We start from the raw sequence: 23,303 nt of genomic DNA on the forward strand, positions 1-23,303 counted from the left end.
TTAAAAAATTTGCTTACACAACGTATAGATATAACGTATAATGATTGAGTTTGATGTATTCGTGGTTTGGAAACAACGAACGAAAGCAATTGAAACGACGAGGTTAAAGTATAGAGTAAAAGGGTGAAAGAGCTGGCTAATTTCACGGAAGTTAAGATCCTTCGTGGCAATTCGCAAGCGTAATCGAAAGCACTTGTCGCTCGAACGAGGTCATTAATAGGAACCGCTGCAAAATGGGAGCACCATATTGCTCAGGAGAGAGAGAGAGAGAGAGAGAAGCCACGCGAGTTTTCGCAAGAGAGTTAAGGTGAAATAGAGTGAGAGAGAGAGAGAGAGAGAGAGAACATTGAGGTCGTCTCTCCAGGAAAATTCTCGGCGCCAGCAATATAAGGGCACGTCGTTTGTCAATTTCTAACCCAAGACAAACTACCAAACTCAAAATCTGCAGTAGAAGAACAGTTTCGAAATTTCGATGTTGGAAGAGGAACTCTCTCTCTCTCTCACTCTGCTGATGGGGGGTCGCATTATCGAGGTCGTTCGAGGTCAACTTCGCGCCTAAACTTTAGTTTTCCAACTAAAAGCTCGTATAGTATAGAGAATAATCTCATTTTCTCGAACAGGGGAGAATCGTTTTCATGTTGTATATCATTCTCCTTCGCCCATTGATTTTTTGACTAAATATTTTTTCACATACTATTATTATTTTTCATGCACGTATATCTTTAACGCGAACGATCGAATCTTCACTTACCCAGCCCACCCCTCCACCACCCGTCCCATGTCAATCGAAACTTTATCGAATCTCGCCTCGTCATTGAATATTGTTTAAATATTATCTTCTCTTTTTTTTTCTTTCTTTTTTCTTCCAGTAAATAATATTTACTCGAAAAGAAAAGTTTTGATATTTAATATAATATATCCATGCTCTTTTCTTTTTCTTCGCAATGTTTTATATTACTTTACATTTATGTATTTTATTCTTTTCTTTTTCTTTAATTGAAACTTTTTTAAGTCCGGTTTTATCTCGGCTAAAATTATAGCTAAATGTTTGAAGATACTTTTTTAATACATAGTCAAGTTTTCTTTTGTCTTTCTTTAAAGTTACTTTTAAATGTATATCTAAAATGTATTATATAATAAATAATAAGATTAAGAGGAAGAAGAGATTAAAGTTACTCGCGTAAGCTTTTCTACTTATTTTTATATACAAGAAAAATATCGTAATACTTTCGATTAATATCCCGTCAACTATTTATTTTTTAACGAAAATTTCAAAACGCGACGGAATATATCTTTGATGCGAGACAATTTATTCGATATTGTTGAGAAACTTAGAGAATAACAAAAAAAAAAAGAAAAAACAGAAAAAAGAAAAAAGAAAAGAAAAGTTAAAAAGCGTAAAGAAAAATCAAGGGAAAAATCCGTGTGATATCGTCTATCATCGGAAGCCCGTGGTGATCTTGGAAGTTGAAAAGCTGTTCGTGTAACGACTAGAAGCTAGCTATACTGTGACTAACTCATTAACGCCGTTAAATGTAATCGCTAGTGATTCTCTCGTCTCCCCCTCCCCCCGTTTTCTCCCCCTTTCCTTCCTTCTTTTATGACTTTTTCTCGGCTCTCACAAGATCCCCATAGTCTATCTCACAACGTCTTTTATCGTTCGCTATATTCGATTAAACGTGCAAAGAAAGTTTCAGATTCTTATCTCCTTCATGAATCTCATTCTCCTCCTCTCCTCATCTTTTTTCTTCTTTCTTTTTTTTTACATTTACGCTTTATTTAATTTTACACTTACTATCGTCCAATTTTACATTCCTTTCTTCTTTCCCCTTTTTTTTTTTTTTGATTAGAAAGAAAATGTTATACCTGCTTTTGCATCCTTTTAGCGAACGTAAAATTTCATTGAGTGCTTGTCAATATCAGGTGGTGGATTTTAAACTGCTTCGATATTAAATATTTGTTCGTTGGAACTGCAAGCACATCGACAGTGCGATCGTTGAATTTTCTCCTGGTTGCATTTGTAATTTAGTAATTATATTATAATTTGATAACGTCACGTTATCCAGAAAATATTTCGCGCGTGTATAACGCGATTGCGTTTCGAGATTCGTTAATACGAAATTGATCGGAAAATCATTTATCGTGGTAAACGAGAACTCAACACAGTTCCTTGAGTATTTTCTCTTTTCTTTTTTTCTTTCCCCCTCCTCCCCCCCCCACGACTCCTATCCCCCTATCAAATCTCGTTAAACGTAATTTTAAAGTAATTTTTCAAGCGTTGTCGTTTCACCGTACGATTGATACGACCAATTTCTCTTAGGATAACCAAGTCCCCCCCTTCTCCTAACCCCCTCCAACCGCCCACCCCTCGTATCACCGTTTCGCGACAAGAACGTCGAACGAATGGGAGCAAAGGAAACGGGGATGAAAAAAGACGAAGACTAGAGGTCCGAACCGATTTATCCGGTATTTCGTATCGACGTTCTGGATTGATTAATAGCGAAAGAAAACGAGTCTCGATAGAAGAGCATTTTCAGGTTCGAATCTATACGACTGACGATAAGCATCTTCTCTCCGTATATCCATTATCGAACTATCCAAGCCTCAAGAGGAATTCGTCGAAAATAAGCAATCGAGAAGTCCTGTTTTATCGTTTTCCAGATCTAAAATACTTTTCCTCCAAATTCCGATGATCCGGAATTACTGGCATATCTAACTCTTTGTTCTTATTTTTTTTTATTTTTTTTTATATCTCTATCGCATTTTTAACTTTTTCCATGAAATAATACTACGTTTATTGAATTTATATCTATCATGGTTTCGTATTACTAACGAGATCTAATTTCAATAATTTATCAAATATTTATCTTGAAATCTATCCTAATTTTATTATACTCTCTTTTATGATTACTTTTATTGCACATATCTATAAGATAAATTTAACTTTGAACAATTATTCTTTTATCTTTTTTTTCTTCTACGTTTATTAAATTTTTATCTTTCATGGTTTCGTATTACTAACGAGATCTAATTTCAATAATTTATCAAATATTTACGTTGCAATCTACCCTCATTTTATTATATTCTTTTATGATTACTTTTATTCCACGATATATATAAAATAAACTTAACTTTGAACAATTAATTCGATCATGCGAGAACTTTGGCATCGGACTACTCGTATAGTATATGAGTTATTAATAACAAAAAAAATAAGAAAAGAAAAAAGGAAGTTACCTTGACGATCATTTTAATAAAAAGACGATTTTATGTTCTCTCGAGGATCGTAAGGTTGATTCAGCTTTGCGTTTTATACTTTTTATCGAGTATACGTATATCGTAGCTTATCTATTTTGCATGGATACAAGATAAAATAAAGAAAACTTTAATGATGCAGCTAGACAAATAAAAGAAAAGTAGAAAAGAGATCAAGAAAGACGACTCGGATATCGGCAAAAGTTTCCAAGAGAGAAACGTTTCCTTCTACTTTTTTTCCTTTTTTCTTGAGGAGCAAGAAACATCCGTGATTACCCGACTACTACGCGTCATTAAGTCCTCGATACAGCAGCGTTAAAATGCGACTACGAAATTACCCCTCTTTCTCCTTCTTCTTCTTCTTCTTTTTCTACCCTCTAATTTCTTCGATACAGCAGCATCCCTCTATTATTTGATATCTTTCTTTCTCCAACCACCATTTCATTCTTCGTATGAAAAACAGATCCAACGATCTGTTTGAATAGGAATGGTCTACATTATATATTTTTTCTTTTTTTTAAAGTTATACATCTTTTGGCGCGTTGGGGAAAATGTAATGGGGAGTGATTTTGTTCCGAGCGTCTTGAAAAACGACACCATGAAGTTTGTCGGTATTTACGACGCGCGGCAAAGTGATTTCAAATATACGGCATGAAGTTGTCTTCTTTTCTTCTTCCCCCTTTTTTCTCAAGCGGGTCACCCATCCAAATACTAATCGAACTAAGCGCTGCTTTACTTAAATGATCGAAGCGAGAACTAATGCTGTAACCGCGCCATGGCCGTTGATGCATAAAATAATTCGATATATCTCCCTTATATTTAGTATGGACTGATATCTACATTTTGATATTTTCTTTTTCTTTTTTTTATTCTTTCTTATATATATAAAATAATTATTATTTTTTTCTTTAAGTTATTTTTTTTCTTTGAAGTTCTTTTTTGAAGTTATTTTTGAGGTTATTGAGGTTATGTTCGTTTTGGTACGGCAAAGAAGTATAACTTCTTACGTGCGTACATAAGTACACACACCAGTTTTTTTTTTAGTTATTTTTGAGGTTATTGAGGTTATATTTGTTTCGGTACGCAAAAGAAGTATAACTTCTTACGTGCGTACATAAGTACACACACCAGTTTTTTTTTTTTAAATGATTTTTCTTATCCATTTTGTCAAACGTGGTTTCCCTCTCGCTATATATTTTCCTTTCACTTTTTCCAATTCGTATATCGCGAATTTGACGCGATGAAAATGCGAAATGATTTTTTATGTTCCTACCGCAACGATATTATGTCAAAAAAGGAGGAAAGAAAGGATGAAAAGGGAGAAATAAATGGGGAAAATAAAAAAAAAAAAAAAATACATCTGACTATAGATTTACGCGAATGCAATGTTTCCATATAGAGAACCGTGTAGAAATGCCCGTATAAAATGTTTGCTCTATTTGTTTGGCACACACGTTATCGTTCTATTTTAATACGATATGACGGATCAAACAGAAAGAGAGTAAAGTGAAAATAGAAATACAAATATATAGAAAGAGAGAGAGAGAGAGAGAGAAAAATTTATGGCAATATCGCGAAAACTGGCAACATATGATATAGGATTTTTTAATCGTAATCCAGCCTATTTGCAATCGAAAACTAAACACGCCTCGGGATCATTTTTGTCAAATCATAACCAAAACTATACGTTCTATATAGTATAGCACAACATGGTTATAGTACGCTTTTATCCAACAACTTTTTCTCCTTTGACAAAAATATAATCGCAGTTGTTATTGCACGTCATTATTGTTCTTTTCCTCTTCTGCATAACGCATCGTTGTTTATTCTGGAGAAACAAAAAAAATTAAAACGTATGAACGTTTTCTACACTTCAACGAGTAGGAAAGAAAAAAAAGAGTCTCTATACGATTTTGAATAACGTTGTTCATAAAAATATATGAGACACGAAAATCTCGTCTCTTTTATGCATTATATATATATATATTTTAAATTTCCAATTTAAATAAACCGAAGTAGGAAACCTGATTAATAAAAGAGCAAAAATTATAACTACAATTCTTCGATTTATCTTTCCTGTTTGATCTAATAAGACGATTAAAAGGAAATCTCGTTTGAAATTAAAATAATACGATAAAAATAAACGTTATTGTTAAGCTGACCTATGAATGTCGATGAAGACGAGAAGAATAAAAAATATACGATTGCATCGGTGTCTATCGAATATTCCATTGCTGCAAAAGTACGTATATTTATATGCGACACATTTTATATTTATTTTTCGCTTAGGACGAAATTCGTGATTTCTGAAAATGTAAATACTATGTATTATCCTGCGGTCGAAACGTAAAATTGCTAAAGGAAATTTTCGTACGCGTAAACAAACAGGGAAAAATAATTAAATGCGAAAGCACGTACTGTTTATGCACGCACCACTTTTATCTCATTTAGGATCGTTCGTGATATGCATATATATATATCTATATATATATGTGTATGTACCTGTTCCAACCTACAGAAAAACCATTCGCACTCACGCGGATAAAGATAGTAATTTTTTAAAAATCTAGGTCATACCTCTCTCTCTCTCTCTTTCTCAGGCGAGCGAAATGTTAAGATGTACTTTTTTCACAACTTTAAACTTCTTTTTCCCCTCTTTTCTTTCCTTCTTTTTCCTTCTTGAAAGCCTACCTACCATTTTCCACCATTTCGCACTTTGTATCATCGAACTTAATGTATATTTTACATTTGTCGATATTTTACATTTTCTTTTTACATTTTCTGCAACGTTTATCGTTATAAAATTGTTATTTCGCATTGTAATTTACGTATTTATAAGATACAGATGTAAAAAGTACCGTTTTGAATATTAATAGACCGCTTCGTTCGCGTCTACTTTCATTTGCATCTGGCTCAAATTAATGAAAAACAAATAAATAAAAAAAGAAACAAAATGTAATAAATAATAAGAATACGAAAAATTCCGCTACTATCTTCGTAACGTAATGGGTATAAAATAAACGTGCTCGGTGAACTCGTTAAATCGAAGATTTACAAAATTAACTTGCTTTCTACCCTTCTCGTCGAGTTATAATACTTGCTTCTCCTTCTCGGTATTTTCAATTTAACAAAAGTACGAGAATCTTTTAAAAAAAAAAAAAAAAAACAGAAAAATAAAAAAGAAATGCAAGAAAATAAGTGCCGGGAGAGTCGTGTTCAAACTCAGGTATGCGTAGAAACTAGCATGGACCAGGCAGATACGAGAAACACGGATGTGAATGCTAATTAACGTGGATGTTCTCTCTGTGGAAACAGGAAGAGAGAGAGAAAGAGAGACACACACAGAGAGAGAGAGAGAGTGTGAGAGAGAGAGAGGAAACTGCCAAACGGGAATTCCACAGCGTAAGTGCTATAATCCGGAAGAATTTAAGGGGATTAAATAATAAAATACGCTTGTTACACAAACAAACAAGTACACACATAAGAGTGCTCCATTTATCTTAACCACGCGAACGAATTCCTTAGTCGGTTATTTAGTTACTTGAAAAGAATCCGACAGCTTGGTCACGCATATATCACTGTCTCTCTCTCTCTCTCTCTCTTTCTTATTCTATTTTTCCTCTTCTTTTCCTTTCGAATAAAAGCGACTCTTTCCTCCGGGTTTAGTCTCGTTTCTAGAATTAGAAAATTCTTTCTTGGAATTCTTCTCCTTCATGTCCGTTCACTTTAAACTTTGTGGAAAACACACTGATAGTCGTTGTTCGCGAGTGCCATTATTCTTGGTTTTTATTTCAAATGAAAAGGATATAAAATGTGACGTAAGCAGTGTATACGTTCTCAACACACGTATGCACGTATTATTGTACACGTACAATACGATATACCTATATATATATATATATATATAGCGGAGTAGAATAATAGAAAAGATTTGAAAAGTTAACTGGAAGGGGGGGGGTTGGGTTTATTCCCAGCAGGTGCCATTAATGCACCTCATTGCATGTACACAGATAAATAAAAAAAATCCCCTTGAATTTATCGCAGGAAACACACGCGCCGCTCAACGAAGCTTGGATTTGTAAAGCAATACTTTTATTTTTCCCCTCCGATGCTAATCCCTTGCGAGAGCTATTCGCGTGGTTTCGCGCCAAGTTCGACATTTCGTTCGTTCGTTCGTTCGTTCGACTAAATTGAATTTCTATTTTGTACGAACCGATGACGACAAAACGCCAAACGTATTCGACAGCAAAGTAAAACATTTTCATTCTTCATTCCTCAAAAAAAAAAGAAAAGGAAAACGAAACGGAAAAGATCATTAATATTTTCTTCCTTCTTATTCTTCGTTTTTTCTTTCTAAATTAAAAAAAATTATCGTACAGTGAAAATCGAAAAAAATAATATAATAGAAAATATCTGAAAAAAAAACTGAAAATGATTTTATTCATCCTCTCTTACTAACCGCGAAAAATACGACTACGATCGTTGATATTTCAGCCGACTGTGCTAAAATTTCGCAAGTCATTTTGCAAAGTACAAATATACATTGCACTCGTAAGATCGGAGAACTGAAACGTTTTACGTGATGTATTAGCTGGTGCATCGAAAGAGCGCTGCTGGAAAATTCTCGCGAAATGGGACGATTTTAGTCGCGTCAGCTCAAAGAGAAAACGCCTACTCTTTTTCCCCCCCCCGTCGATTTTCTTTCTTTCTTTTTTCAAAAATATTAAAAAAAAAAGAAAAAAAAATTTTCTATTCAAAAAACAAATAAAATATATTGTCTCGATATTTTTTCTCCATCTTTATCATATTTTTTATGCTTCTCTCTTAATATTTTGTAATTATAGGTCTATAAGAGTAGAGACATACGTTCTAGCGCAAAAAACGTTTACATATTTAATAGAGAGAGAGAGAGAGAGAGGGAGGAAGATTAGTTGGTAAAAATATCGGAAAAACGGTCCATCATTTTGCGTCCTATCACTCCGCTTGACGACGGGGCTTGATAAAAACGCGTTCTATTTTTCTACGCGACCGACGTATAACAGACGGATCAAGAATTCAATATATTTTCTAGCTTATCGAACAGTACGAATCGCGGCATTCGAATGTCGTCAAGTCTTCGAAAAGCTGTCGCGGAAGAAGAAAAAAAGAACAAAAAATATCTCGAGTAACGCAATCGTCCTACATATTCGAAACTTTGATCTGTTCTCTCGTAGTTGCTTAAAAAAAAAAAAAAAAAACAAAAGAAATTTCATTAACGGAGGAGAATCATGAGATTTTCTTTTAAAAAATCACGGAAGCTCGAAAGCTTTTTTGACCTATTATATTGTAACAGTTGGTACTTTATGCGAGAGAGAGAGAGAGAGAGAGAGAGAGAGAGAGAGAGAGAGAAAGAAATTGAGTTTATTTTTCCTTTTTTTTTTCTTCTTTACTTTTTTTTTTCCTTTTCTTTTTAAATACTAGTCATATGGAACATTTTGAGCATGAAATGAGCGGAATTAGGTTCTCTTCGTAAAGAGATTAAAACCGAACATGACGATGAGGAGATGCGTAATCGTATAAAGTCAATTTTCCGCAAGTGCATTCGCAATATGCAGATTCGCCCATTCAAAGCTTTCCTCCGTTTTTACTCCCTTGAAACCAACGTCCACCTCTCGCACTTGCATTATGAGAGTGAACTCATATGTGCTTTTCTCTCTACTTATATCTATACTTATTTACATATATGTACGTATTTTTGTTCGTTTGCCAGTACGTCTCGCTAATTTGTTAGAATATATTAAATTGGATGAAAAGTTTCATACGTTTTATATTTTTCATTTTTATGAGAAGAAAAAATATAATTGTTGTCTTTTAATCGAAGGATTATTTTAATAAGCAATCAACGTACCTATTCGATACTGAAATTGTTCGATATCAACATTTGTGACACGTATTCTGTCAAAATTATACACCAAAAAAAATAAATAATATTATAGAAAGACAACTCTAAACCGTCAAAATAGTGGAATCAATTTTTCTTCCCGGACGAGATTGGCGCGCCAAATTGTACGCCTGGTTCTACTAATTCTTGGCACTTAAGGGTTTAACTTTATGAAGGTAGAAACGATCGAAGGAGCGCGAAGAAAGCTTATCGCGGGAAATGATAAGACCATTAAAACTTAAACTTTCGTGACGAGCAATTTCTCAAAAGAATCGATCTTTTATTCTTGACGTTGGCGCGAATATGTATAGTCGAGGAGATGAAAAACAACAAAGAAAAAAATAACTTACGATACGATCAGGATAATGAAAAATAAGTAAAAACGTTATTTCGATGTAACGGGAGGATAGGAACTTCTTAAACACTTTTTACTTTTTCAAAACAACAGTTTCGGATATTTTTGCCTTACGTAAATATGCGGACAAGTTAGAAAATAGGTGGTGGGGGGACGATGATAGTTCGAAAACGCACCACCTATTTGCAAATGTATTCGTGGCAGATAATTTTGTTCTCTCTTTTAGACATTTTCGTTATCGATCACACCACAGACATCGTAGAAAAATGAGAATAAAACGGGACAACATACCTAGGTAGGTGCTGTTGGTAATAACCCAGAAGAGTTTGAGCGGATCAACCATTAAACCACACGTTCATCTCATAAACGAACGATCCATGCAAAGTTGGTTCCTCGTCAATGTTTTCCTCCGAGGAACAATCCTTAAATCTTACAGGAGAACTCACCCGTTTTTTCTTCTCCTTTCTTCGAACTATTTATTTCACGCACTTATATGCGAAAAAAAAGCACAAGTTTCGAAGGATATCAATCACCAAAGTATAAGAGCAATCGTTGAGGTAAGAGAACCGCGCGTCACCACCACCACCACAACCGAATTAGCGTCTCGTAGTCTCTCGACTACGAGGAGGACTAGAACAAGAACAAGAAGAAGAAGAAGAAGAAGAAGGAGGAGGAGGAGGAGGAGGAGGAAAAGAAGGAGGAAAAGGTAGAGGAGGAAGACGAGAAAGAAGGGCCCGCACGCGCCTTTCCACAACTTCCACTTGTTCTTCCTTCGACTTGTTTAGTCAGCCCTCAAGTCGAGTATTATAGTTAATATATATCTCTCTCTCTCTTTATTTCTTTTTTTATATCTATTTTCTATTCTATTTTCGTCTAGCCCTCTTACAAACAATGATACGTATTCCCTATTATATTCTCTTGTTTTATCCGTTCAATCTTTTTTCCTTGTTCTTGTTCTTCTTCTTCTTCTTCTTCTTCTTCTTCCCTGTCCACGATTCTCGAAACGTTATCTCGAAGCTGCTGAACTAGGTAGCAGCTATTCGTACGTCCAGTACGGTGGCTGTCATCGACATGTTTTTATCGCGGTGGGTATATTCGTCGTCCTCCCCTGTGGGTGGGCGGGCGCGCGCGCGCGCACTTACTTAGGGTGGGCGGTTGTCAGTGATGGTGGTGGTGGTAGTAGTTGTGGTGGTGGGGGGTAGCAGTGCAGACCCCAAGCCAAAGAGATTTGCGCAGCCGCGGCAAATCAGTCGGGGCGCACAATCCACCCTCAGTCAATATACTGTGTCACCGCGTATACCGTACGCGGAATCGCAGGAATGCGGTCTGTAGGGCCATACGAGCTGGAGGATTTCTATGACGCCGAACTCTCACCCAACGATCTCTTTCTCTCTTTCTCTCTCTCTCTCTCTCAATCTGTTTTCATCTCTCCTCTACTACTAAAATTCCCACACTCTATGATATATTCATCCAAGATATACTCAACCATCCTGTTATTTTTCTATCTTGCATTTTCTTATTTTATAGCAACGTTTTTCTTCCTATCATTGATTTCTTCTATTATTTTTCAAATTTTTCAATTTAAAAAAAAAACAATATTCTAATCTACTCGAAATTATGAATCAATGTAACTTAAACATTTTACGCGTACAATTTGTAATAAGAGTAAATATAACTCGATAAAAATGCGATGATGACACTATTCCATTTGTATCGTTCGCATGCGACGAATAGAACGGCAACAGGCTTCCGATAGAAAAATTCTAGAGTACCGATAGATGTCTTATTAAAGTTGCACGATGCTTGAAAAGAATGTATTTTATATTTTTGCGAGTTGACCTAATCTTCGCGCGCTTTATACCAAGGGATGGTATCAGACAGTTTAGGTAGAACGTGATTGTGTGTTGTAGGTACAAGTGCTGTTACGTAAGCTCCTATTATTGAGATAGAGGAGGAGAGGGTTGAGGAAGATGCTGGGAGACAATGTCGGATACGAGTGTGGCCCGTTGTCTATCTTCATGAATGTCTCGAGCTATTTGTGCGAGATAGGAGGATGCGGGTGCGGCCACAGACGATGCAACACTACTCTCTCTCATTCTCTCTCTCTCTCTTACACACTTCTCGATTCGATCGGTATTCTCGACATCTTCGATTCTACCGTCAAAACTTCATAGAACGATAAGCGTTTTCGACAGGTGTTTCCCTTTCTCCTTCTCCCCCACTCCCCCCACTCCTTCTCCTTTCCCATCGTTGCAACGACGTTGTCGATAATTTGTGTTGTTAGTATCAATTACTTATCTTTCTATTATGTAAACTTTTTCTACTCTCTATTCGTTACTTCTTCTTCTTCTTCTTTTTGTTTTTAATATAGGATCAACAAACGAATCAAATGAAATTCGTGAGATTTTCGAATACGACCAACTTTAATCTGTTACTTTTGTTTGTCGAATTATTAAAGAATTTATTTTAATTGTAGAACTTTTGACAATCAAAGAAGAATTTTAATTGTCTCGATAAGATATCAAAAATGTTCATTATAACAATACGTTTTAATAGAATTTTGCTAGTAGCTTTTCGAAGTTTTCTTAAGATTGTCTATTTTCTTAGATATTTTGTAAAGTTACTTCGAAAAGAGAGAGAGAGAGAGAGAGTTGTTTAGCGAGAGGAAAATACTTAGCAGCTTTTAATACAAGCTGCTTTTAGTTGCCTTATTAGTTTGAATGAATAAATTCATTTCATGGTTGGGGACATTAACGTTTATCTATTTATATATAAATATTTTCAAACGTGATATCAAATTAATTAGCGAATTTCTAATAATATTCTAATATTTTATCACGAGTGTTATGTTTTAGTTCTATGTGATAATTGTATTATTAATTAACTCCGTACTATTTTACAAAATTTTCTCTACTTTTTGTTTACTCGAGAATTGGTTGAAACCAATGGAAATACATTTTGTTTTTTTCTCTCTCTCTCTCTCTCTCTCTTTTTATTCCTCTCTTTCTTAACCAAACATATCGTAGTGTAAACCGTGAAATACGATGTAAAATATACAGTACACATCCTTTGGATATTTAAAACGAAACAATAGAGTTTCTTTTGATCGCATACTACTCTCTACATTATACTACTCGTAGAAGGGAAAAAAAAACGATAAACAAAATCGATTTTTCGATTTATTTACCGGAAACAAGGGGAGAAGAATGTGTCCGGTGATTTACGCATTTGACTGGTCAATATAGAAACAAAGAAAGAAAGGAAAAGAGAATGAAGGAAAAGTATGCTGCTTCTTTCTCGTTGAAACAACTACTAACTGTACCAAGAAAGTCAAAGAAGAAGAAAAAGATGATGAAATTTTCAACGATTTTTCTTTATTCAATTTGGCAAACATTTTTGAGTTTATTCGGTCAGGCCGTACGGGAATTTCTCGTTGGCTTTCTTAGCTCGCGTCGTCCCATTATCGCACTTTGCTTCGAAAAGATTTCATTTTGAAGATAGGAAATCCTAGTAAGGTAGTGAAAGAGCTCTGGGTAAATACGTTGTCTCAAAGCTTATTTCACGGGGGGGCTGAGGTGGGGGGGGAGGGGAAGGGGGAGGGGGAGGGGGTTTGCCATATAACGATAAAACGAGAAGGAGAAACCAACGATCGATTCGCGCCCACGCACCCGCACCCGCATGTATTGTACAAACTGCAATATCATTCGCAACAATTTTATTAAATATTTAGTAAATATTTAGTAAATATTTCCATTAAGAATCATCCGAGGATCTTGGAAATATTTCTGCTTGCCTTCCCCCCCTGCCCCCTTCCCCAACTATTCGAAGATAATTACTGATACGTTAAACTATTCCGTAATCGCAATAATATTAATATTATTATTATTATTATTATTATTATTATTTTCATAACAATTATCATTGTTCTATGATTTCCTATTTTCATTATGATTATTGTCAGATTAATACTGGATTTCTATCATCATTATTATAATTACGTATTATTATTATTATTGCATTTGTTAAACATCATAGATTCGAAGTATCAATTGTCAATCTTTCTCTGCCAAACGCCCTTTAACCCCCTTTAAAGATTACAAAAGTATACTGACAATGAATGAAAAATCTGTTGGAAATTCAAGACGTCGCGTTTAATTATAGAAGAAAATAGTGAGAAAACTTGTTACTTTTGGGAATCGAACCCCGGTAGCAATTCGCGTAACAATTATAGAAATTTAGTCCCTTCATTCAGTTCGGCTAATGTAACTTGAAGTTAGAAAGAGAGTCAATCTAGAATAAGAAGAAGAAGAAGAAGAAGAAGAAGGTGCTAGAAACTAATCGAGAGAATCCGTCGAAAAAGTTCGTCTTACTAGGCTCCTAAAAAGCACTTGAGAAGCAATACCCGTTTCGATCTTTCCTACCTTCGAGTATCTCCTTCTTTTTTTATTATCGAAAACCTTTGAAAGCGCCAGTCAATGAAGCATGCTAGAAAAGATTGCTTCAACTTTAACGCGCCTTCTTTTTTTTTTATTTACTAAAATCTATAACGAAATAGTCAAAGAGAAATGTGTTACATTTGCAAAATATATATGCCATCGATATTTTTTGTTATTTTTTGTTTCATTTTCCTCCTCGTTATTATTTATAACTCAACGAAGAATATATAAAAAAAAAGAAAAAAAAAATAGAAAAATCATTTAAAAAGCAGAGGTAGAGAAAGGCGGTAGAAAAAAAATGCGCTAGTTAAATTGAAACATGTGTTTCGTGAATTTCAAGAATTTAAATATGTTAAACGTTAATTTTTACCTCCGCACGTACGTATTTGTGTGCGAGAAGGCAACGATGTTTCACTTTTTGTTTTGTTTCTTTTCAACTTTTACCAGAAGATCCCAGGAGAATAACGGAAAGCAAAAATTGGAATATAGGCGTCTAGGGAGAAAGCTCGTATTACTGCTATTGAATAACTTTAAGTGAAAGTACCTGGTGACCCGTGTTATTATTTGCTAAACTAAACTATTAGATACGCCAAAAACGTAATACACCTTCTTCTCTTTTTTAATAAAAGTTTGTATTTTTTTTTCTTTTTTTTATTATTTTTGAACTTTAATTTTACCCATTTACGAAAGAATTTTTCATGGAATTTTTTAATAAGGAAACAATTCGCGATAAAGTTCAAAGTTTTCTTTCGAAATAATTAAAAAATAATTAAGCATTATAAATGAACGGAGAAAAGATTAATTTCTCGATAAATCTATAAACGTACGTATTAATGGACTTTCTCGAATAATCCTTAAAATAAGATAGATCGTTTTGTAACATGTTACGATAAGATATATATATATATATATAGAAAGAATCGAGAAAATATTATTCGTCGAAAAATATTACTGGCCATCTCGGAGTTCTCTCACGTAGACGAGACGGAAAAGAATGGGACACCTTTTGCAGTGACGTACGAGTTTTTTCCTTCTCCAGGTCAGAAGTAGATTTTTCTAAGATCTCGAAGAACAGGAGTAAGAAGAAGAAGAAGAAGAAGAAGAAGAAGAAGACAGAGAAAAATAAGACGTAAAAGAAAGAAAGGAAAGGAAAGGAAAGGAAAGGAAAGGAAAATAGAAGAAAATGAAAGAAATGAAAAGGAAAGGAAAAAGAAAGAGACGAAGAGAGGGGGGGGTCGAGTTTCGCGGGATTAAAGGCAGCTGCTCGTAAAAAGGAGAGTTACGTCGTAATTCCTAAACCTCTAGTTTTATTAGAACGATCTAAAGAAACGAGGACACTGCTTACGAGACTCCAAACACCGAGAGCTTGGATAACGTAAGACGATAAAACCGTTTGTTACTTTACTCCCCCAGCCCCACCCCCGTCTAAGAAAATGCAAGAGAGTTTTTTCCTTCTTATCTTGTATGTTAGTTTTATCTCTATGATCAGCCTTCTTTTATTCTTATTCTCGATACGCGATTTCTTATGTATCCTAAGAAGATGATAGTTAAGATAAAACCTATTGGAAGATGCGCTTGCAAGCACGACCGTATCATTTTTTTCGCGATACAAGAAGAAATCTCGATCGGGATATAATAATAGGTAGGTAAAAAGGATATATACTTCGATGTACTAACAAAAGATAAAACAATATTTGCTCCGTCCTATAGTTAAGGGAAAAGATAAGTAACATTTTTTATTCTACTGACTTCCTTCTTCCTACTCGAACTTCTATTATTACTTTTAATATTGTTCTTAAAGCAAGTAATCGTTTTATCATTATACAGAATTATTATTATACAGAATAAAGCAATGAAGTGTGTGGCCTAGAATATATACATCCGATTGAAGATATCAGTTTATTTTAAATAAACAAAATTAAATTAACGTAATTATATTAAACGTTTTAATGTTTTCGATATATTTATGTCTTTATTAACAAAAGAAAAAGAAATGAAAAATTTGTTTACTTTTAAAAATTATTAACAATTTTTATTTTATTATATCAATGTTATTGATATGTTTCAATAAATAGAGAATAATTTTTCCTTTAAAACGGTAGTGGTTTCGTGTTTCTACGATTTTCCATTCGGAAGATAGCTTTGCAAAGATTTTCATTCAATTCTTATACTACAGCTGATCGTAGTGATGATAGTAGTAGTAGTAGTAGTAGTAGTAGTAGTAGTAGTAAACAGATGAATAACTCAATGAGTAATTTGAATGAAATTATGTAGGTTAGTGTACCAACGTAAACCTGTTTTTTTTATATTGGAATATCTTCGAAACTAAAAATCGTAGAAAATTGAATGATACATCATTTTAAAGGGCAGAATTTTCTCTATTTTTAAAATAAATTTTTATCATTATATCAATGAACAAAAAATTGATTACAACAACATTATATATTCACATGGAAATATCTTCGGAACTCAAAGTCGTAGAGGCTTGGAAAAAATATCAGTTTAAAAGACCGACGATATACTATTTATTTAATATATAATAAATTAACAATTTGTTATAAACAATTTATTATAAACAAATTCTCTCGAATTAAAAGTGTTTTTTTTTCTTGTTTACGAGACAAAACGAGATTTAAATTGTATATATTTTATTGAAAAAAAAATGATTTTTATAATCATCATAAGATGAATGTCGTGATATTAGCGATGTCGTTGAACGACAGTTTCGAAAGTATTGTTTGGGATAAAGGAAACGTTTGGCGTGCAACTCTATGCTCCATTAAACAATCTAACTCTGTCTATCGACTGTGAGGAAAAAAGAAAAAGAAAAAGAAAATAATAAAAAATCACGAATCGATGATTTCGAAAAAAGCAGGGTAAATCTTTCGCTTGATAGCACTCGCAAGCTGAGTATTATTCGAAAGCATATCACCTACGGATTGAGTTTTGCATACGTACTCGAAACTCCCTTCTCTCTCTCTCTCTCTCTCTCTCTCTCTCTTTTTCTCTTTAGGCTTGTGCATCGATATTGTCGCCGGAATTTATAGGTTTCCAGGTCAATAAGTATCGGTAGTGCGGTAAGAGGAATAGTTGGTGAAAGCACGTGGATGAATAATCGGCAATCCAACAAGAGAGAAAGAGAGAGAGAGAGAGAAAATGCGAGAGAGTAATCGTCGAACCGAATTCGTTTTGCGTTACTGAACGCCGAAGCAAAAATCAATGAGGAATCTCATCGAGAAGTTGAAATCTCGAGAAGGCACGTGAAACGGCACGCGGAGCGGTATCAAATTCTTCGAATTATTCGATCGTTTCACGATGGCCTTTTCCACAGGGGGGCAAGGAATTGTGTAATAATAGTTTGAAGATATTTATATATTTTACTTTCTCTTAGATTATATTATTGATATATTCGAATTTACGAATAATCTATAATCAAATTCTTAATAATACTTAACGCATCGTTCAAAACTGTACCAAATTATATTATTTGGAAAATGAGAAATCTTTCAGTGTGGTTACAAATTCGATACGTTGATTAACTATGATACAATTTCGATGTTCTATAATATCGAAACTCCACGCAAGTTGTGAGCGACCGAGTAACGATGAATTCAACGAACCGCGTCGTTCCATTATGCACAAATTTGCGTATTTCTCTCTCTCTCTCTCTATATACATATATGAATCGAGATACGGATCTCTGAATTACGTTACGCAAGCATCTCTATACGATATTGTTCCTTCTCTTTTTTTAACATTTTCTCTTATTCCGTATATTTCCCTTTATTTCTTTGTCTCGATATTTTTCGTTGCGTCACCGTAATAAGAGTTGACAAGTTGTTATTCAGAGAAACAGTGAGTGAGAGAGAGAGAGAAAGCTGGGGAAGGTTGAAAGTTTCGAAAATAGTGCAAGAGACAACATAGGAAGGACGGTAACGATATAACAGAATGAACACCGAACGTATCGTGTTTTGACAATGTTAGTGTCGACGTCGTCGTCGTCGTCGTCGTTCACAGGTACACGCGTTGTTTTTGGAAAAGCCGTGTCGGGTTTTCGACGATGCGTGTGCCACCACGTTATGAAATCGTATCTCAGCTGGTAGTGGCTTGGCGAACGACCGAACACCACACCATGCTAATGCTGTCCGCGAAACGCGTATCCGAATGACAGTATTAATAACGAGAGAAGAGTCTCGTCGTTGCACGAGTACCATCGACGTTCTTTTCCGACTAACAGTGTTTCGTATCCGTCAAAATTACATTTCCCAAGTTGACACTAACTTAAAAAAAAAATAGAAGAAGAAAGATTTCTAATAAAAATGTTCACTTTTGCAAATCAATGATTAATATAGATTATTTTTTTTTTTTGTTAAAAGGAAGAACACTCAAGTAATTCAATATATTTAGACGAAGATAATAAATACACTGTATCCTATAACAAAACGAATAACGACAGAAAATCTAATTAATTTTCTACCGTATTTAATTCGTATTTGCGCGAATGTCTGACTCTCTCTCTCTCTCTCACTATCGTCACGCTCTAAAGCGAGTTTTCTAGCGTAATTCGCAAAATTATGTTTCGACCGAAATTACTCGTTTGTCAGGTAATATCATTAAGGATGACTACGTTAAATTCGAAATGAAATACAGCCGTTTACTTCGTGTAAACGTCACACCAATGAATGTTTATAATGGTAATTCAAGCAATCGTGTTATTATTGTATTTTCGAGAAAGTGCTCGAATATCATCGGATTCAAACTAATATCAATTCCATTTATTAGTACGGTCAAAGCAGAGAAAAATATTAAACACTACGATTCCGATTGTTCTCAATAATTTTCGATATACGTATCCACGTATATTATACTCTTTCGATTATAATCAAACATATAATGATCTCGCAGTGAATTTCTCCGAGTTAATAAATTTCATTACTAACCTTCAATTTACTCCGACGTATCGGCTCACCAAAATTTCCCTTCGTTTCCCGAATATGGGTACAAAAAATGGCCCGACATTCTTTCCGCCTCGTACGTCCAGAAAATTCGTTATGCCGGAAACGCGTATATATATATATATGCTAGGAAGTGTAGGTTTTGGTTTATACAGAGCTGGTGTGCACTCTTTTTCTCTCTCTCTCTCTCTCTCTCTCTCTTTCATGTGCAAGCCACAAACATCCTTTCCGTTCTATTCTGCCCATGACGCTGCTGCCGTTGCTGCTGCTGCTGCTGCTGCGTCTCGATTCGCAAATCTGTCTGACGCCGTTTCGAGCTCGGAAATAAATTTACGCTCTCGAAAAGACGCACGTAGTACATTTCATTGTTTTCCCCTTTTTCCTTGCCCTTTCTTTCGGCGTACCGTTTTTTCTACGATTTTTTTTTTTTCCTATCCGTAGTTCTATTGATTTATTTTAATAATTGAAACGTATAAAAATAATCGGAAGAAAAATTGAATTCTGTCGCTTGACATTTTCATCCGTCATTCTTCCCCCCCCAGTCCCCACTGGGGGGGCTTCCCCCTTCCTCTCTCTCACTCTCTGATTCCACGATTTTTTCTACGAGAAAAAACAAACTATCGACTCGAAAACATTCTTCCTTCCAGACGAAAGAAAGTTTCCAGACTTGGATAAAAGTTAAAATATGACGTTACGTTATCGAGATCACTTTTTCGTCATAGTTGTGTGTTCTCAGTGGCGAAAACACTAGGATATTGATCCTGGCCACTACACAATGTCCGAACTCGAGAGTGGTCTTTCTTTACGCGTTACAGTTCAGCAAGGCCTGTTGCCAACTTACGAGGAAAGTTTAGAAACGTCCCGCACAATATCGTGTTTATCTCTTCACGGTCTGCCTACTATTATAGATACGAAGCGGAAGTTAACTCGGTGTCGATTTTGAAATTTTCATTGTACGGAAATGGAAGGAAGGAAAGATAACCAAACCTAGTTTTTGGTGTTAGGATTTTTCTCTTCTCTTCATTTGAAGAATACAAGAAATAATCTTTTCTAGGAGAGGAGAAAATAATGTAAATCGGAACGATGTGTGTGTGTGTGTGTGTTTTCGTGTATTCGAAAAGTGTAAATCGAGAAAATTTCGTGACGGACCGTTTCTCTTTTTCTCTTGTAAAAAGAAAAATGATGTATCTTTTATTAAACCGCAAATAAACGAATATCGGTCCATAAGGTTTTTGCATTTTATTAACGTTTCACGTTAAATACTGACAAAAAAAAGAAAAAACAATGCATTCTAATGAATATTCGCGCGGTCCGTTCTTTCGATGACAACAAATTAATGAAATATTTCGCTCTAGAATGTAAATAATAATATTTACATACGTTTGAAATAGGAAGGAAGGAAGGAAGGAAGGAAGAAAGAAAGAAAAGTAGGAAGGAAGGAAGGAAGGAAAGGAAAGGAAATTGGAGAAAGTTAAGCAACGTTGTGCAGCGAGTGTAGTGGCTCGATCAAAGTCAGCATATTAAGTCCTTATTTACATTTAACCATTTGCTATTCCATTTTTTGTGGCATTGAATAATTTTTTACAACATTTGACGTAGACGAAAATCGGCCACGATTATTCGCTTATGATTAATCGAATTTTCCTTAATAAAAAATTGATCGTATTAGAAAAAAAAAAAAGAAAATTAATGAGCGTCTCGGCAAGAGCGCTTGCTGGTCTATTAAATAATGAGAAAGAAAAAAAAAATAGAGAAAAATAAACAAGAAAGAAAAAATGTCAAGTACTTCCGACACAATGTTACGACCCAATTATTTTGCAATACGAAAAGGATGTAATTAATTATCAGACCGAGCTCGTAAACGGGCGAGCAAACTGTCGTTTACCCTTCCTCCCACCCTTCTTCACCTATTCCGTTATATTTTACAACGATTCGACTCTATTGTTAACAATGCGTGCGCGGATTGTACATACACACATACACTCATACATACGTACATGCATGCATACGGTACGTTATATTCTCATTTTCCAACGGCAACGTGCCAAGTACCCTCTTGCAATTTAGTATAATTGCGATTTAACAGTTTTCATCCCTGGTTCAAGAGTAGAACAAGATACCTCCTATAGTTAACTTTGCTAACGCGCACGGATTATTGCTATTTGATTGTAATGGGACGTAAGTAACACGAGTGTAAGTCTATTATATATTCTAAAGTACATCAATTTCGTTTCAATTTTATCCATTTTTAATGTTTCCCCGAGTGAATACAGTTTACTAGTTGAGTACTCTATGGATATATCTACAGAGTGTCCCGTAATTGATGATACAAGCGGAAAAAACGAAACCTTATACGAACTAACTTTATTCTACGTTTTCGAATTAGTATTTTATGTAGAGAGTCATCGGTTACAGGACACCCTGTATATGTTGTATCGTTAGAGAAACGCGTAAAATTTGAGTACACTTTCGAATAACTTGCAAATTCTACATTGTACGTGAAATCCTTTTACTTCGAAGTTATACGCTTGCCAGTAAGATTACTCGCGTCGAGTAAACATTGTCGAGCAAACGACGTTGGCTCGTTGAAGTCTTTGATGATATTTCAATCCCCCAACTCAAAGATCAATAAAGATTTACATCTCGCTTATTCGAAATTAAATTTTCTTTCTAATTTTTTAATTAAAAATATGACAGATTTTAATCAAAACATATCATAAGTTTTCATAAGTTATTGAAAAAAATTAAAAGTCGCTTAAATCAATGAGAAAGATAGAAGAGATAGAATCGATCAGAAATTTATTAGAAATTCGATTAATCTCGGAATTCTTCGATGGACTAACGTTAACACGTTTTACGACGTTCTATGGTGAAATCAGGGAATAAAAAAGAAAAATTAGAGAGGTGTATGGAAAAGAATTACTATGGTACGTTTGCTTTGGGGACCAATCAACTTTTCACTTTTCGAAAGATCATAAAAATCCTATGACTCGGTTTGATTTCAACCCGGCTTTTGGCTCTTTTCCATCTTCGAATAGATTTTGTTCCCTCCCCCTGTGTTCTCTCGGCGTTATCTCTCGGAATTAAATCCTAATCCCTCATCTTTATCTTCTTTTCCTGGTTTTACTCATTGGAAATATTCTTCTTGTGAAAAAAAGAAAAGGTAGAAAAAAAAAAATGTAAACCTTTTATTTTCGTCGAGAAAGAAAGAAAGAAAGAAAGAAGCTCGTATTCTCAAAAACTAACGAGTTCTTCTTTTAAATCTTTGAAGCGAGAGAAAGAGAGAAAAAGAGAGAAATAGAAAGAAAGAAACAAAGAGATAAAAAGAAGATTTTACTTTTACGTTGATATAAAAAGTCTTTGACGAGAATCAACGAACTTAGATTTGCGAAACGCGTAACTGTAATCGGTTAATACGATTTTGCTGAATTAACGTATTCGAATAAACTTCAACGCAACCATTAACTTGAATACGTTGATTTGGATTAATTGGAGTTATAGTATCGTTAATAATTAGAAAATATTTTTTTAAGTAACAATAACGTCGCCAACTAAGCTTTCTTTTACATCGTTCTTTTCTAAATTTAAAATGTCCCGAATATAAAAAGTATTATATTCACTATGTAATACTACCTTGTTTTTATATTTAAACAGACCGGTATATTTATTTCATAGCTATATATTTCACGAATTAACGTATTTGATTAATTTACGTTAACGTATATGAAAAAAAAAAAAAATTTTTAATAATTAAAAATGTATTCCTTCTTTTACTTCTCGATGTAATTTTCTTTGATTAAATAATTATTTGAGGAACAAAAATCTTCTGAGAGAATTATAATCTTCAGTAATCTTAGACAAATATTAGTATGTGTGTGTATGTATAATAAAAGTGGAAAAAATATGAAATTTGCAAAAGTTGAACGAGAAAACTGAATACATATATATATTTAAGCTAAAAAGTAATAAAATGAAAAATGTAATACTTTACAAAATCTATCAATGTTATTTAACTTATCATTTTTATTTATTTTCATTTTTGTATTTATTTTATTTATTTATCTTTATTATTTATTTGTTTCCTGTGAATAAATAATTATTTAATAGAAAATCTTTCATTTGAAAAAGAGAGATAGAGAAAAAAGAAACGATAACGTAATCCCACATATTAAATAAATCTCTTTGAGAATATTACTATCTACAATATGTTATTATAAATTTTTAATTAAATTAACGTACATCACATAGAATTTAATCGATAATCAATATTTTACTACCTAAATATGTATATCTATAATCGAACTATAGCTTTTACGTTAATCGTAATAGAATTTAATCAATGTTTCGATATATACCTTTTGAAGAAGGAAAGAAATATTAAC

General features: G+C 34.1%; 1 protein-coding gene across 16 annotated transcripts in view; it reads right to left on the bottom strand.

Moving 5' to 3' along the window:
- LOC122519657 (neural-cadherin) overlaps positions 1–23,303 on the bottom strand; it is a 79,639-nt gene that overhangs the window by 20,599 nt on the left and 35,737 nt on the right. Inside the window, exon 1 of one of the 16 annotated variants that reach the window (XM_043639397.1) lies at positions 9,822–10,733. The exons of the other annotated variants lie outside the window; for them this stretch is intronic. Within the exon in view, the coding sequence (XP_043495332.1) occupies positions 9,822–9,873 (52 nt within the window). The 5' untranslated portion in view covers positions 9,874–10,733. Of the gene's footprint in view, positions 1–9,821; positions 10,734–23,303 lie in introns of those variants that run through there. 16 annotated transcript variants of the gene reach the window in all.

The sequence above is a fragment of the Polistes fuscatus genome, unplaced genomic scaffold, assembly GCF_010416935.1.
Source record: "Polistes fuscatus isolate 324 unplaced genomic scaffold, CU_Pfus_HIC Scaffold1, whole genome shotgun sequence".
NCBI classification, from domain to species: domain Eukaryota; kingdom Metazoa; phylum Arthropoda; class Insecta; order Hymenoptera; family Vespidae; genus Polistes; species Polistes fuscatus.